This window comes from Lasioglossum baleicum, chromosome 3, assembly GCF_051020765.1.
Source record: "Lasioglossum baleicum chromosome 3, iyLasBale1, whole genome shotgun sequence".
Taxonomy (NCBI): Eukaryota; Metazoa; Arthropoda; class Insecta; order Hymenoptera; family Halictidae; genus Lasioglossum; species Lasioglossum baleicum.
Window position 1 is genome coordinate 7,534,758 of NC_134931.1, and position 18,595 is coordinate 7,553,352.

At 44.0% G+C, this 18,595-nt stretch overlaps 1 protein-coding gene across 8 annotated transcripts in view; it reads left to right on the forward strand.

Annotated features, from left to right (window-relative positions):
- LOC143207109 (cell adhesion molecule Dscam2) overlaps positions 1-18,595 on the forward strand; it is a 252,777-nt gene that overhangs the window by 206,910 nt on the left and 27,272 nt on the right. For all 8 annotated transcript variants that reach the window (XM_076420195.1, XM_076420198.1, XM_076420199.1 and 5 more), the window contains 3 exons: positions 2,751-2,930; positions 4,320-4,467; positions 5,099-5,397. In XM_076420195.1, coding sequence (XP_076276310.1) covers positions 2,751-2,930; positions 4,320-4,467; positions 5,099-5,397 — 627 coding nt within the window. The remainder of the gene's footprint in view (positions 1-2,750; positions 2,931-4,319; positions 4,468-5,098; positions 5,398-18,595) is intronic.

Sequence of the window (18,595 nt, forward strand, 5' to 3'; positions counted from 1 at the left end):
GATGACGACGAGCAATAGTAACTGTTTTTATTTTCACATCTAGCGGCACAATTTCTGTTTTCTCCATCTTTTCTTCCGTGTCAGACCACTCATCTTCAATAGAATCGTCACGTGTAATTTTCGTAAATACATTTTCCCTATCTATTTCATAATTACAAATGAGATCCTCCTCTGTAACTATTTCATGCTGCTGTATCATATCGACAACGAGTTCAAATATTTTTTCGCCTATTGCTATCGCTGCATGAGAAATTACAGACGATCCTTCCGCCGCAATTAAATTTTCATTTCGCAGGAGGCTTTCCGCATATATAAAAGCATCCTTTAAATATTGTTTCTGATTTTCAAGAATCGCACTTGTATCACTTATGCATGCATTTTCACTCGCGCCAGAAACACTACGAGATGAACATCTCGATGTAGACGCTCGCGTATTCATTTTTATAAGAACCTCTCGATTTCACTGTGGAACAAAACAGACTGATCAACTGACTCGAAAGATGCAGTTCGGAACTAGTGAATTGCATCATTTGGATATAAACAGTCAACATAAACAGAGATCAGGGAACCTCTCGAGTTCGGCGAAACTCTTGAGAGCACGACGCGGTTTGTAAACATCGGGTTACAATACTTACCCATTGGTGTTCGCCGTGATAAATTTTGAATTTTCTTGTGAGAAGATTGCATTTGAATTTTTTTTCTTCAACGCGTATAATAATAAGTACCGATTTACAATTAGAGTATTTTATTTAAAAAATAGAGATAATGCAATTTTATGCGTGAATTCGAATTGATTGAAATTAATATCATACACATACATCGGGGTAAATGTTTCATGAATAAAAAATAAAGTAAAATGAAAAAAAAATCGATTCACTTGACAGGATTTGAACTCTGGCCATCCGCGTGAGAAGTTCACACGCTACCATCACGCCACGCCGGCTCTTGGTATTATCTACAAAAAATATTGTATTTAAGGTGAGCAATAAAACTTTAATCGTCAATATCTCAAAAACTATTGAGCGTCTGACCCTATAATGGTATATATTCGTAAACAGGAGAACGAACTCTATAAGTGTGCGAAGTCTCAACGAGATCGGTGACCCGAAGGCCGCGGCCTCTCCTTGTAAGACGCACTTGCTCCGAAAATGGGGCAAGTCCGTCTCTGAAAGTTAAAAATTCTTTCGAACTTTGTTTCAAATGCTACGGGGCAAGAAAAGAATTATTATCAAGCCTGCTACAAAATGCTTTTTATTGCATTAAATATATTGTTTAGTTTTATAGTTACCCATACGCAGTACGGACTTACCCCACCGTGATAGTACGGACTTGCCCCGTGTAGTAATATTTACGGGGCAAGTTCATCTTAGTGTTTTTCTCAATACATTTTAAAAAATACAATAAAAACGGTTTATTTAATGTAAACCTACATCAATATTTGTTGTACTTACCTAAAATAACAACACAGAATATATTAATAACTTGTAAACTATTGCACGTTCAGGGTAACCTGAAAGTTGTACGTGTACCTTGCACGTGACTGTTTGGCATTGGTTGATTTAAGCAAGGAAAACACCTTTATTCTTGGGCGACATGTATGTCGAATAGTTCATACTCAGTTACACTACATTAATAAATACAAGCTAGAGAAATTTCGTTCATATTATAATAAAAATAACCAATTAACGGACTTGCCTCGTAGACGGACTTGAAGAATACTTTGAATAAAATATTCTCTATTTTTCTATCCATACGGAGGACTTTTCTTTACCAAAATGGAAACGGCAGAAACTTATTCAAGTACCTAATATTATACGCCACTATTATGTGTGCTGTGCAGAAAGGATTTTAAATACGTAAATACTAAATACTCGGAAGCTCCTCTCTCTAGGTTAACAATATTTTCGTGCTTTTCGTATTATTTGTCTTGCGAACGAAGAGTCGATGTACATATGAAGAAGGGGGAGCAATTGAGAAGGATTTATAAGGAACTATTCCTGTGTTTGCATTCCGAGAGCATATAGATCCCAACGTTTCTTTCTCTTCGTGTACGTACCAGCTGGCATATTTAAATATTTGCTTACGTTTTACCATCCTCCCGTGGTTCCCATTTCTCGTGTCAATATTCCGTCGGACAAAATCTGTGAATACAATTTTATTTCGTTGGAGAACAATTTCTCGATCAGCTGGTTCCGAGAATCAAAACGGTATCGAATTATCCTTTGTTTTCAATTTCATCTTCTGTGTATGCTTCTCACGGGACCGAATAAAGTATCCAGCAAATCAAGTATCCAGAGGTACAAAATATACAATAGGTCTCGAGGTCTCTGAAAGCCGGGCACGAACTTCTATAATTATCCACTACGTATGTTTCAATGCGAAAACCGCAAATGATCTCTATAGTGGTGTGGTACCCCAAAAAGATAAGATAGTTGAAAGCCATTGTGGCGTACAGGAGCCAAAGGGTAAAACCGATATTAAACGTTAGTTCCAAAATGAATTATGTTTCTGGGGAAGCCGATCCCTCTGATCCCTTTCATCGTTCCCTAACACGGCGAACAGTATAAATAGTGTAACCTGTTCGTGCCCCCATTGGGAGGTTCGAGCAACCCCGTAATCCTCCGGCATGTTCCCCGTGCCAGTCGCGGCGCACCGCTATCGCGAGCTGCGTTAATAACCGGAACATAGCCACTCGAATTAGCGCAACGAGTCGCTTTTAGCGAATAATGGCCGTCCCTTGGAACGTTCAGGTGGGACATCCGGCGACTACAGAGAGCTGGGATACAGCGGCGCAGAGGGAGTTGAGGTCTCCGAGAACGGGTCCTTGGTGATCCCTAGGGTATCCAGGGATCATTCCGGGTCCTATCTGTGCCAGGCCAGCAACGGGAACGGCGCCGGCCTCAGCAAGCTCATTCAGCTAACAGTTCATGGTAAAATATTCACGTAACATGAAGTTACTGCCGGCTGGATCTGTGTCAGCCGGCGGCGGCCTCGTAGACTTGGGATTCCGACCACGACCGGCTGGTCCGGAATTCTTCGTTTCCTGGCCGAATTTCTGTTTGCAATCTCTCTCCCTCTCGTACACATGTACATGCACACCCGTCAGTTGGGAACGCCCGTGGAAGAACATTTAGGAATGTGTCTGTATGCTTCGGCGGTATACGTGCTCTCGACCACTTAGTCTTTCTTATGAATCATTCTGTGGAAAGAGGATGAATCCGCAGGGTCGCTTCGTCCGTTAGACGTGTTGCCCAAGGCTTACGGAAATGAGATTAAGAAGACGTTTTACGGGAGCAAGAAAGAGAAGACAATTTGGAAGCATGGACTTTTCAGATGTCCAGAAAAATGCAGCTTCGTGACCATTCGAGTCTCAGACTTTACTTTGGAATTTTATAAATGCGTGTCTTTAGAATCTCTTACAAATGTTCTAAATTTCCACTCACAAAGTGTACATACTTCTAGTAAGAACTAGAACTGCAGCTAGAACTTTACTAGAATGAAAGACAGTAAAGCACCTTTGTCCAAAAATTTGGAATCACTCTTCGAACTAATCGACTTCGAGATATATTTGGTAAACATAGTGACCTTCAGCATTTACCATGAGAAATACTATTATACTTTTAACTGTATCGAGCAACACATGTTCTAATCCAGCAGCAAATCAGAAATTCAATTGAAACTTCCAGCAGTGTACGCATTTTATTCAATTACAGTGTATGTATGTTGAATTCATCTCATTAGCATGTAACACGAAGCAGCTGTAATGCCTGTAATGTTTCGCGTTCGAATCAATGAAAGTCGAGCTTCGTTTGTTAAAAATAGTTACAGACTAGAGTCTATTCTATTCACCTACAATTTTATGTATATTCTATTCTATTTCACCTACAAATTGAACATTCTTTTAGAACTTCCAACCGTGCACATAGTTTATTCGACCATGCAGGAAAAAGATAAAAAAAGAACACTGCATGCTGGTGAAATTGAATAGCCGGTTGAAAAATCACAAGAATATTTGACTTGAGCGTGAGACTGGTAGTATTGTGCGTTCAATTCATCTCATTAGCACAGAACACAACGGAGCCCGGGCTGTTGCGCGTTCGATGCCGAAGAAAACAAGTTGCCACAGAGTACAGGTTTCGCAGTCGGGGAATCATGAAATCGATAGTCGAACATTGTTTGCTAAAATCGTGAAACCTCTGCCTCTGACGAAGCAGCAATGCAGCGGTCGAGTGACAATACAGCTTGCAGTGTTCCCTCGGCGGGCGTTCCCACGAATAGGAATCGCACGGCCGGAAATTAATGCGTGATTCCTGAAACAGCGGGCCCCCAGGTATTGGTGATAACCGAACAGAAGTCGGTGCGACGAGGAGAGAACGTGAGATTGCGCTGCGAGGCCGAAGGAGACGCTCCTCTCGATCTGAGCTGGCGTGCCCGTGACATCCGAGTCGATCGCAACTACGATGTTAGGTCTGTATCGAAATTAATCAAGCCCCCTTCCCAGCACTTCGAGCCAGCCGAGGGCTTTGAGTACGATCGATGAGACTGACACTTCGATCTCCTATCGGCCACATGTTAATTACATCGGAAATCGCTTGAGACAGACCGACTGTACATCGCACTATGGTCCGGACGACTGACAGGAAATAAACCCACGAGATGTTGTTTGCGTATCTTGCTCTAACTTCTCTTTCAATCATTTCGTTTTTCTTTCACCGTTCTGGGCAAGATCGAACATTTTCACTGAAATCAACAATTTTACTGAATAACATGTATACCAATACGGTCCACAGAATATATCTGTGGTTGTAAGGAAAAACCACGCATGTCACAACTTCAAAAAATCTGAGTTTATGTATTAATTGAGCTTTAGAGTATAGGATTTACGTATTTACCAGAAAAATGTCATGAAAACAAATTCGAAAGGCTCAAGAAACTAATGGAATTTAACCGATGTCCTGTGTTCAATACATACGTATCAAATCTTTAAACAGCAATATCTCGAAAGTCAAAGTGTGTGACATGCGGCGTTCTTCGCTACAACCACAGCAATTAATATGTGTTTAAATGAATAGTTCAAGAACGGTATTCTTTCCATCAGGTACACGATCGACAACCAAACGGTCTCAGGAAGATTAATCTCCGAGCTGCATATCATCCAGGTGAACAATATGGACCGTGGGGATTATGTTTGCATCGCGACGAACGCGTACGGCCATGCTCGAGCGACGATCCACCTACTGGTGCAGGAGCCGCCGAATTTTCCACGGAATCTACGCGTGGCAGAGCGAGGCAGCCGATCGTTATTGCTAGCCTGGATCTCGCCTTCCAGCGAGCTGGATCCGGCGCATGCTGGCTCGCCGATCATCAACTACATCGTCCAGTACAAGGAGGCACAAGGTAGGCCTTCACGAAATCGCTTTGTCCGACATTCGGTACACGACCGCCGCAATAAATTGAGTAACGATTATTGATCGCGCAACTCGACTGTCAGTCCATCCGTCAAACATGACGCGAGACAGTTCGTATCGCACGGGAAGCTTCTTGTGATCACTTTCTGGTCCATTGCTATTTTCGAGATTTTCTCTTCATCACTGATCATGAATGTTTTAACGCTGAACCTCCTGCTTGCTGCTTTCTATGAGGTGTGTGTATTAACTCTCATGGTGTCTTTTGGTCATTTCAGAATAAAAGACTTTTTTTCCGTTGTCTAATTTGTTGTTTGATAGGCATTTTCTGAAGAAATTGCAAACAAAATGTTTCCCAACATATTGTAAATGTGAGGGGACTGAAACTCATGTTTACGTATCTAGATAATGAAAGGCTTCCAATGGAAGCATCTTTATGATTTCGATAATTATAGAATAAAATAAACGGTCGTTTGACCGTGGTAGGTTTAGTGTTAATCATATACAGTTCATTGCCCAGCGTTTTAGGTCATAAACAAAAGCATTTTATTAATGCTCTATTTGTGGTTACTGTACAGTTGCGATCAATAAGATTGTACTGCTCTTTGAAACTATAATCTTCGAAATTATTCAAAACAATACGAACATGGTGGGTATATCAAATCGTTTTGGTACGTCTTTTTGTATGATTTGACGTAACAATATATTCCGATAACGTGAATAGATTTTGCACATATGAAACTTGGCTAAAAACTATTAATATTTCGAAAGTGATGCGATTTCAACAAATATTTAGACGTTCTATTTAATTCTGTTTGCAAAATGTATATCAAACATTCGAGAGTATGATATAAAACGTTCATATGGTCGGTCTGTTTGAAAAAATTCCCTCTGCAATTTTTAGAGAACATTGCAAACCAATTGCGAAGCTTATGATTAATAGCTTTACAATTAATATAATTCGAATGGGAACTGATTGTGAGAGATAGTTTGACAACTACGAAGCTTCCCGTGATACGTAAATTATCTCATGGCGTGTTTCGGAGCTGCACTATAGCTCCGAAGTAAGAGATCACATAAACTATAGACTCCCACGGTCCAACACGAATATTTTAGAACAGCAGTAACCATGGCTAGACATAAGATTTGTAGTAGTGTGATTTATGCAGCGCCTTACGGTCAGGCACACACAAGTCTACAAACCTCTACCATTAAAATATTAAAACAACAAAGTTTTGAATTCTTTGATGATACACACAATTTCATATGTCACGAATTTCTCAGAATACAAAATAAATAGTGGAGATTACCTATCCGTATCGACAACACTACTGTATGTAGTTAACAATACTGTTCTGGCTGCTTCAGAAACAGACAAATGAATTATAACGCGTATCACTGTACCTCGAATAATCGAGACCGCGGATTATCGTTCCCCGGTTAATCGAGGTTCCACTGTATTTATATCAGGGACCAAAAGTAACAGTTATTCTGAAATTTTCTACGATGAAAATCGTTACTAATAAGTTGATTATTATTGAAATTTAAGATAATCTACACATAATATAAAGAAAAAAATGCGAAGAACAAAATAATTAAAAAATATCGATTTTTATGCTTTTTGGTTACATGTAACAGTTATTAGTGTCCAAAAAATTGGATCCTCCTCGATAACTGTTATCGATGAAGGAAAACTGTTTCGAATGCTCATAGCAGTTATCGATGAGAGAAATTTATTTCGATCGCCCATAACAGTTATCGAGAGAAAAATTTATTTCGATCGCTCATAACAGTTATCGAGAGAAAAATTTATTTCGATCGCTCATAACGGTTATCGATATGAGGAATTTATTTCGATCGCTCATAAAAATTATCGATGATCGAATTTCTTTTCACTTGTCCATAATAATTATTGATGAGAAAATTCATTTCGGATGCTTATTTAATTATTGAGTTGTCTACTCTTTTTCGGATGGAGCAGGCCAGTGAAATTCATTGAGAAGGTTTCGTACAACAAGACGAATCAACAGACCATAAGAACAACACAAAATCTGTTTGCTGACTGTCTTTGTTCCCGGACGACGCTGTTCCACTCCGGAAAAACGTATCGACATAGACGAAAATATTATAGATTACTGAGAAAATCAGAAATATAGACTCCCGCATTTATCAAAATTAGCGTGCATAATTCACGCTGTGCCCGGAACTCAGATTAACGGTGAACGAGCCTTTTCGGCTCTAAAATTAACGCTAGATGATTTGCGATTTGTCAGGAGAAAATTTGGAAAAACTCATGCTTGTCACATTAAATTTGAATTGTAGCAATTCATTTTATGAATAAAAAATGTATGAAATAATTGATTGTCTACCATTTGAATGTTGTACTATTTAATAATAACTATCAGAAATTTCCTTCATCAATAACTGTTATGAGCGATCAAAATGAACTTCTCTCATTGATAACTGTTATGAGCGATCGAAATAAATTTCTCTCATTGAAAACTGTTATAAGTAACCGAAATGAATTTCTCTCAACGATAATATTTACTAACAAGAGAAAAAATTTTCGGTTACTTATAATCCTTATTTCTAACCGATACGATTTTAGTAGATGAAATACCTGTTATTCCATGACTTTTTTTCTTTTTGATTATAACAGTTAGGGTCACTGATTTATATGTATATATTTTCCGGTACACAAATGTAAGGAAACTGATTCCTTCTTCAAAATTCGCCTAGTTATAACTTATAGTAACAAATCAATGGATGTACGAGATATGTACGATATACATATCTCAAAACGTGTTATTTGTATCGCATACTTTTGTGTGACTGTATGTGTATAACACAAAAAAACCCAGAAAGATAACACATAGGTATATCACACTGCGGTAAATCTTTGACCCGAAAAATTCGCGACGGCCCGTGGGAATCTAATGGCAATCATAGACGTGTATTTTTGCACGGTGTATCACCGTAGCACAAATCATAAAACGTATCTCTGGGTTTCGGTTCGAAATTATCGAAAGGAGTCAGATCCCGTCGGATCGCACATAGATAACTTTAGATCCCATTCTCACTAGCTACGCATATTCATAGCGCACTCGTTGACGTTCCTCGTGTGTGTTCATACCACTATGCCTCTCCATGGAGCGAACCGTGAAATTATCCTAGGAACACGTTACAGAGTTAAATAAATATAATTAGACAAAACTCGACACCGTTTTTGTGTACAGCGAACAATATCCGCTCTTCAGAATTTTTATACATTACGCGTGTTACAATATTATTACTTGTCTTAAAGATCTGAGAAAAATGTTATAGAACTTATTAGGAGTTATTTACTCTGCACTTCAATTTGGATAACGGTATCAACACTTTCCCCTACGCAATTTAAAGCAATATAAAGGAAGAATTTTTTTCAAATCCTGAGATTATAAAAATATGAGAATTGACAATTTTGTTCGCCACGCCAACGTGAATAGCTTCTCATTCAATTGTACAAATTTATTCAGGGCAAAATATTAAGTTTTACGTATTTTAATCTCATTGGGAAACCATATCGCGGGAATAGGTATATTTATCCTACTACGGGCACAAAGATCGCAGACGAAGGTACCAAACCATTTATATCCAGCAGAGTTAGTAATTCAGATTCAGTGTTAACCGTTGCAGCACGGTTTATCAAAGTTTCAAAATACCCGAAGTTACAGCAGTGGCGGAGTAAGTTCGCGGGTAGAACTCGACCATGTAATTGTACATAGTTTACATATCCACGTTACGCCAGTTAATATTGTCAGTGTGAGACGACAGTCGGTCGTATACTACTTGATGTTTTTTGGAGCTGATTTGCTCGGTATTCGCTGGTCTCACGTAACTTCTGGCATCTGCGTGTGTCCCGCGTCGAGATGAAAGGTGATACGTCGAAGGAAATGGATACGCTAGCGCACCGGGATTACAGTCAGGTAGTCTAACCTTAGCAAGGCTATGCCAGACAGGAGTATCTCTCCTCCGTGTACTGGGAACAGAGATACTTTCCCGGTAACTCGACGTGTCTCAAATTCAATGATCCTCAGACTCTTCTTGGTCCGAGTGAGTCAGATTGATCGAACTGGTTAGCTGGCTCTCGAGACTTCAAACAGGGGTTACGATTGATCGAAAGAAGGTGTTATAGGCTGGTCCACTACCCGCGCTCATCTCCGATAACCAAAGATAGCTAACTTATTGCATTGACGTCCCCGGCAGGAAAGAGACTCTCCGAGAGACGCTTCGGAATTCAAATGCCGACCTATGCCGTGGTGTCGATGTTATCCATATCATTCGCCGATATCTCTTCAGATGTCCCTTGACTTTGTAGGTATCCTTTGATTCGCTCGCGATCACCCCACCAGAAAATACTGCGAACGTTTCTCTGCGTCTAGACGTACACCTCGTACTCATTTTCATAGAACGTTCTTCACGACTGACAATGAGATCAAAAGCGACTTATTAGATAAGTCGAAGGAAGATCCCCGAGGTGTAAATTTATACACTCTCTCTCTATATATTTCTTTCAAATCAGTATACTTTGTTTACTATCTAAATCATCAATCTATTTATCTTGGTATCTACATCTAGTCAGAATAAATAAAGGGAAGATACTTTCTAGACTGCGGACGTTTATGTAATTTTCATTTTTTGTTCGTCTTCTCCTTAATTCCGTTAAGTTCACGAAACGCACATGCGAAATTTCGTTCGGCATTCCAGTATTTTCATAATTGATTTTATGGTAGATGTGGTAGAGGCCGCGTCATAGATGTTTGAGATACTTTAGAGACGCCGAGGTGGTTCCCCCCGACTAGGCTCGCTTCTCGATCGATCTTTCCCCAACTTGCGGCAACGAAAACGTCCTTATAGATTTTTGGATATTTCGGGTAATATTACGGCACGAAGCAGCCGACCGTGCCGGAGAACTTGGAAGCCGAAGACTTCCCTCGACTTCAAGACCTACATATTTCACGGAAGCAAAGCCGCCGACTTTCGTGCGATTTTATACGCTTCGCAAACATTCCTTGCAGCGATGAGAGGAAAAAATTCGCTGCAGCTTTACATGATTCCGTGGCCATGGCTAGAATTCTTTATCTTGTGCACAAGCTCCCAAGTTAATCAAATACGTTAAAATTCTAGTTGAAGGAATTTTAAAACATGAGACTTACATTTAACACGTTTCGTATGCCACTGTGATGCTAGAAATTGATTTTTCAAAAATGTTTTAGTCGGGTAATGTATAAAGAAATATAGCAAACTAACGGACTGACAATGAGTCAGTTAGACACAGAAGTCCTTAATGGAATTATCAATTCTTTTGATTGCGCGGTTTTATAACTAAAAAAACAGACAAATTAAATATCACATTTTTTAGTTCAAATGTAACGGTTCTGCTTCCGGCGGGATGTATTTGCCACGGTTGTCGTGTCCTCTCGTGCTGAATAGCTCGCCGAGCCAGGTTCGTTTACTTGCGAGAGAATCGACGGAAGCTGAAAACGGACGAGGTGCGCGGGGCCTGAAATAACGACGGCGTGAATGTGTATTTTCGGGCCTCACTACTCGTACTCTCGCGGAACCGGGTGTGACTGGTGCGTGAATCTAACGGGGACCCTGGATCGCGACGTGTGATTGTTCATTCGCGTAACCGGTGCGTGAATTTACCGACGTCATGAGATCGGGACGTCGCGACGCATGCCCGGCAATCTGGTGCGTGTGACGATTCAAGGTACAGGCAGGAGTGGACAAGGAAACCCTACCACGAGTCGGGATGATCTCGTGGCGGTTCTACGATAAACGAAGAGGATGCTGTCCCCTTCATTTAAACGTCTCCGTGGCTGACGGAGCTCTCAAGGTGCTGCCCTGAGAGATCGTGCTCGGCGGCTGACCGAACGGCAGAAAAGATGCTGTCCTTTCTGTTTGGCGAGTATGCTGTACCCGCCGGTGGGAACTGCCGATGCCGAGAAGGCCGACGCTGTCGGCGACTCGACGTCGAGAGCGTGGGAATCAGGAAGAGTGAATAGCGATACGTACCACTATTCTGGAGAAGGTTTCTAGCTGCTGGCCAGGATGGAAAAGAGGCCCGTGCCTCGTTTGCATCGCCTTTTATAGGCCTAGGTTGGTGGTGGGGGGACTGGTGCGGGGAAAGCGGATGTGTGACGTCGCATTTCCGTGTCCGCTAAGATGGCCGAACCTCGACGTCCGTTTCCCGCCGAATGTGTCTCGGAGCGCGGGACTGTATATCGTGACGCGATGAGTGTGTGTGTACGGCGTGTTCGGCAGTTCTCGGCGTCCGTCGGCGCGTGTCTATTGGTAACAGGCCTGCACCGTACAGGTCTGTTACACCCCCCTCCCCCTCCAGGACAGCGAAACGTAATAGAGCGAGGCCCCGTTTATTTAACAGAACAGTCGTATCCTTGGTGTACATGTGGCCGCATAATGTCGATGCCTTACATCTAGGGGTAGGTGACGAATAAGACGGCACTGGGTTAGACAACACAATAGACATATATATATATTTTATATAAAAAAAACGATTCGTAGAAAAATAACCTATGACCTATAAATATTTCCCAGTCTTGGGTCCCTCTTTCTCTAGCACCACATCTCCCGTTCATTGGCTCGATATACAGCAAAATACATAACATCTTTGGCGACGGGGTTGAAGACGCGGTTGAAAAACGAAACAAAAAAAAATATTTGAGCGGGGGCGTCCGCGCTTGTTCGACGCGAACGCTAGCGTGATATATGCCTTACTTCTATACTACCCTAGAATCGAAAAACGAAAATAAAAAGAAATACTTGAGCGGGGACGTCCGCGCTTGTTCGACGCGAACGCTAGCGTGATAATGCCTAACTTCTGTACTACCCTCGAATCGGATAATATATAAAAAAAATACTTGAGCGGGAGCGTCCGCGCTTAAACGACTTACATTCTAATGGCCTTCTCCGGCGGGGAGAAGGGGTTACGGCGCGTGTCTCATCCGCCCACGGGCCGGTTACTTACTGGCGCCATCTCGGCGCTTACACCGGCGCAGTCTTCCGTCCCGCTCGAAGAAAAGCATCCATCGTTCTTCCTCGAGGGATGCGCGGTACTGTCTTGTCTGGACGCAGCGGTAGGGTACCTCCACGTAACGGCCGGTGGGCAGCTGATACCATGTCGTGGGGCACGGCGCGTAATTCCCGACGTATGTGATGGGGCGAGGGGCCCCTGGTGCCCTTCGCCATGGTGCCACCGGTTGCCCTCCGTTTCCCGGTTGCTCCTCTTCTGGCAGTTCCGGGCCCGTTGCCGTCGCCACGATTGGCCGGATTATCCCTGGGGACCGCTCCCTGGCGGTCACCTCCGTCGGGGCTGCGGCTGGTGGTGGAGTGGCCGGTCCCGGCCGTGGGTCGGGTCGAGGCTGTCGACCCGTCTCCCCGGTGTTGCCGGTACTAACCTGCTGCGTGTCGATGGGCGCGTCTGCTGGCTGGATACGTTGGCGTCTGGGCGCCTCGAAACCCCCCGGCTCGGGGATTTCAGACGCCTTCTGCTGGCCTGCTGTCGCCGCCTTCGGGGTGGTCCCGGCTGGGGTCCGTGCCCGGTGCGGTCGTGGTGTGATGGCGGTGTGCCGTCGTGCCCGTGAGGACGACCTCTGCCGGCGTTCTGCCTTGGGTACGAGTGGCTCGTCCGGCCACCATTTCGCTGGTTCCGGCGACGGAACCCGGTGAGGTTGAATGGACGGCGAGTGGCCGGCTCGCACCCGGTGTTCGTCGACCGACTGTGGTTGAATAACTGAATGACTGGGGGTGCATAAACCCGTCTCTGAAACTTGTCTTGTTTCGGCGAGATACGCCACAGGCCATGAGGCAATGTCGGCCGGTGGACGTAATTGGATTCCCAGCGCGGCAATTGTCTGGATGCCCAACAGTACCTGCGGTCCCATCTTCGGTAGTATGGTGAACTCGTGTTCCCACTCGTATCCCATAGTGATGAAAGGAAGTCGTAACGTGCCATTGGGACGTGTATCCGACCCGTCGGCCAGGCCGACCAGGCCGTTCGTGGTCCTTGGGGTGATGCCCTGTTCCCGGGCCCATTCCTGTACCTCTTCGTTGACGCACGACAATTGTGCTCCCGTGTCGAGGAGGGCCTCTACCTGCCGGCCAAGGATCAGTATTGATAGCAGTGGCCGAGGTGTATAATTTATTGCTGGGGCCTGCGGTCGTTCGATTGCGACGCGCCCCTCGGCCCGTTTCCCGACGGATATCCGGCGTACTGGTTACTTGGAGGATGACACTCCCGGGTAAGCACTCCGTCGCGTCCGCATTGTGCGCAGAACCGACGGTATACATTACGACACTCGAAGCGATTATGGCCCCGTTGCTTGCACCGCCAGCAATGCGTAATGGGACTGTATGTATCGTTCACTGGGTGTGCTGGTTGCTGACCTGCGTTGTACGTGGCCGCCACGTCAGGCGTGCGGTGTTCTGGACCGGCTTCGTAGGCGGTGCCCCGGGGAGGAGGCCTCTGCATCTTGTTTTTCCGTTCACGGGCCCTCTCGATGCGTTGCACTTGACCCAGTAAATCGTCCAAGTCTTTGACATGGGCCGGGTTAATTACGACGGTATGTTCCGGCAGCATGTTTTCGTAGACCATCTCCAGATAGTCGGTGGTCGGTATCTCGGCCCGTCGCATCAACGTGATGAGAGCGTTCATGTACTTCTGAAACGGCTCTCCTGGTTTTTGTACGCGTTCTCGGGCCTCCCGTTCCCGCTGCAGTTGCGTCTGTTCCGCGGCGAAATTAGCTATGAACTTCCTTTTGAAGTCCGCCCACGTGTCGATTCCGTGTTTGCTGTTACGGTACCAGACCTGCAGGTCCCCGCGTACAAGCTCGGTGACTCTCCGGAGCAGTTCCGCGTCGGAGAGGCAGTACGTCTCCTGTAATTCCGCGAGGCGTTCTACGAACGCATGTGGGTCTTTCCCATCCGTGGTGCATGCCCATTTCCGCATGCGGTCCATATTCCTTCCGGGGTCGTCCGGAGACTCGACGGTGATGAAGGTTTGCGTGGGCGGCCCGCCGGCCGTTGGTTTCGGATCATCCATTTCGAACAGTCTTTCGGGCAGACAGAACAGTTCTTCCGTTTGTGCACGGATACAGCTTTCCCAGTGCTGTCGGAGTTCCTTCGGTGTCCCGGTGGTTGGTAGGCGTAGGCGTCGCAATTCGGCGATGATTCGGTGCACTTGTATTTTGGTGACTTGAACAGGGCCCTGTAGCATGCCCTGGTGGGTTCACTCGGTCCTTGAATTACGTGGCGCGTTTCAAATTTGTCCCGAGGTGGCGCGCACTCTCACTTTAGTCTATCGGTATCACCGCGGTCGGTTGCCGCTAGATGTCGCGGAACGTTCATAACTTGTCCGATTTCACTGTTCACCTTGATCGAACGCGAGATGTCGCGCGCGATTCATCACTGCCGCCCGGCGACTTGTTCGCTTGTTAACCTCGAATTGCCACGTGGCCGTTATTCCGACGCGTTTGTTTTCGCACTCGTCCCTGTTCGGGCGCCATGTAACGGTTCTGCTTCTGGCGGGATGTGTTTGCCACGGTTGTCGTGTCCTCTCGTGCTGAATAGCTCGCCGAGCCAGGTTCGTTTACTTGCGAGAGAATCGACGGAAGCTGAAAACGGACGAGGTGCGCGGGGCCTGAAATAACGACGGCGTGAATGTGTATTTTCGGGCCTCACTACTCGTACTCTCGCGGAACCGGGTGTGACTGGTGCGTGAATCTAACGGGGATCCTGGATCGCGACGTATGATTGTTCATTCGCGTAACCGGTGCGTGAATTTACCGACGTCATGAGATCGGGGCGTCGCGACGCGTGCCCGGCAATCTGGTGCGTGTGACGACTCAGGGTACAGGCAGGAGTGGACAAGGAAACCCTACCACGAGTCGGGATGATCTCGTGGCGGTTCTACGATAAACGAAGAGGATGCTGTCCCCTTCATTTAAGCGTCTCCGTGGCTGACGGAGCTCCCAAGGTGCTGCCCTGAGAGATCGTGCTCGGCGGCTGACCGAACGGCAGAAAAGATGCTGTCCTTTCTGTTTGGCGAGTATGCTGTACCCGCCGGTGGGAACTGCCGATGCCGAGAAGGCCGATGCTGTCGGCAACTCGACGTCGAGAGCGTGGGAATCAGGATGAGTGAATAGCGATACGTACCACTATTTTGGAGAAGGTTCCTAGCTGCTGGCCAGGATGGAAAAGATGCCCGTGCCTCGTTTGCATCGCCTTTTATAGGCCTAGGTTGGCGGTGGGGGGACTGGTGCGGGGAAAGCGGATGTGTGACGTCGCATTTCCGTGTCCGCTAAGATGGCCGAACCTCGACGTCCGTTTCCCGCCGAATGTGTCTCGGAGCGCGGGACTGTATATCGTGACGCGATGAGTGTGTGTGTACGGCGTGTTCGGCAGTTCTCGGCGTCCGTCGGCGGTATTCGGCGCGTGTCTATTGGTAACAGGCCTGCACCGTACAGGTCTGTTATACAAACGATTATCATTTTTCGAAAATTGATATTTTTAAAATTTCTGACGTTATAGCTGAATGTTTTTTAGTAAGTTGTAGTACGTTAAAGATTTTACAAAATACATGGTCGAATTTAATTCGAAAAAATTTCATAAACAACGTAATTATTAAAAGTGGTAGAACAAGATAATAGAGAGTCATTTATCAAAGGGTGTCCCTAATTTTTTAGCATGACTATGCCATCAGATCGCACGAGTGAAAATACCAAAAAATATGTCCTATGAACAGTGGGTCAAAATTGCTTCGTTAAAAAATTATAACATTCCACTTCTATTTTGTAAAACCGTAAATGAAATGCATGTCGACAAATTCTCGATTGGAGAAAATTCGTGGCATGTTGACACGAGATGGTAGAACGAATTAATCGTTATTGATGATAATGTGAATTGCATTACTTCTGTAGAACGATCTCGCGTACCAGACACACCTTGTGTAAACAAATCAAACAAATATTACAAAGTTCTTGTGCTGTATTGAACGAAATCCAATACGTTGTTATTTCGAATTTCTGTTATAATTATATAGTTTTATGTATACATAATAATATAGATAATATATACAGTGAGTGTAAAAAGTATTCGTACGCCTTTTAAAATAGAATAACTTTTTTATAATTGTTGCAAACGACCTGACTTTTTATAATCAATTAGCAGCATTGTTTTACGAAATGATACGCAAAAAAGATTTTCCAAAGATAATAATTTACAGGATTACATGCAAAGATAGAAAAGGCATTTTTTCAAGTTTTTTATTTGGACCCTTAATGAAAATTTAAAATATATGTTTTGTAGATCTATGTTAGTAATACACATACTGAAAATTTCGTCGAAATCGGTTGACGCAGGAAGAAAACACGCATCGAAAGACGTACGATTCTGTGGATTTTAAACAGAAACTGATCAAAAGTTGTGTAAAACTACGATTTTCAAAATTTTATCCGCTTGTAGCTCGTGTGTATGTTAATCGATTTCGATGAAATTTTCTTCATGTATATAACTAACATAGAACTACAAAACATATATTTTTAATTTTCATTAAGGGGGGCCAAATAAAAAAGTTTTAAGAAATGCCTCTTTTAAGTTTGAATGTTACCTTGTAAATTATAATTTTTAGAAAATCTTTTTTGCATATCATTTCGTAAAACAATGCTTCTAATTGATTATAAAAAAAATCAGATCGTTTGGTACAATTATGAAAAAGTTATTCTATTTTAAAGAGAGTACGAATACTTTTTACAGTCACTGTATACATATATGACATATGTATACATATATGTGTGTATATATCGGAATAGTTAAAAAACAAATTAAAAAATTCACCAAGCGTTCATGCTATTCAGTAGGAATTGCCTGAGGCGTCTGATCATGATCCACTGACTTTACTGCTTATAAATGCTAATACACCCGACACTGGTGAATTTTCCTGGAGCCTATTCTTTGAACAAATAATAATCCGTCAAAAGTTATTAAGATGGTCCTGTTTTGATCCTATCTCTCGTTTTTAAAAAAATACTATTCGAATTTATTTTTCACTTGAAAATATATTTCGGGGCACCCTGTGTTAATCAGAATTTCGTGCTCGAGACACATAATTCCAATTCAAACTTCCGGCAATTTTACTGCTTACGGTGAACTTTTACCATATTTTAATTGCCTTTCAGCAGGAGCACGATAACCGTTTCATTAGAGCTAGCCTGTCGGACGGAGTTTGATTTGTAACGTCTCGACGAGGCCGCATTAAGACTCCATAATTGGAATGTCAGGTTCAATCTCAAGTTCAATCAATACTGGTCGCGTCGTCGGTGGAAGCAATCGAGAAGAACGAAATTATAGCGCAGTATGGCAAACAATATATAATCAATCCGTAGAGAACGTGCCGCGGCGTCGCGTCGGGATCATTGTTTTTCGGCGTTTGAGCGAGCATGGCTCGACTCGCAACTTATTGCTCGCCGGATCAATCGGTCGTTTTTCAGACGTTACTGTTTTTACAGCGTTTTGGAACCCACTCCGATCCCAGGGGTCGATAAATAGACGAGGCAGAAACAGGAAAAGGAGAGGAAGAGAGCAGTAAACAATTTCGCGCCGATGAAACCAATCCGCGAACCCTAGTTCTAACATTTTAATGGGAAAATTAATTTTACGCCCATTCCTCGGAAGCTTTCTTCGGGCCGCGCAGGTCTTCATATCTGCATACCGAGCCGGTGAAACTTTTCCAATTTTCATGTTGACTCGCCTTCGATGTCCGGCCTCGGCGAATCAAAACCTGTTGTTCGGGACTCTCATCGACCGAATATCCGAGTCGAGGGAAACCTTTTTTCATTTTGCTCGACGATATTTAATTACCGTGGCGTCGAATGACTCGTTTCTTCGGCTTCCAGCGTCGTTGTGCGAGAACCAGGAACCCTGTTAGTAGGTGCAAAAGGTTGCGCGGAGGGTTCGGTTCACTTTTTCATAAAAGCGTCGAACGTCAAGGAAGCTGAAGTTTATCGCGAAGTTGACGCTGTCGGGCTTCTTCTCCCCCGTCTCTAGTTTATTTTCGTGCCGAGGAAAGTTCCCTTTGAAAGCGTGCCCAATCGCGTCCTCCTCGCCCGGCGCGCACCAACCCTCGTTAACTT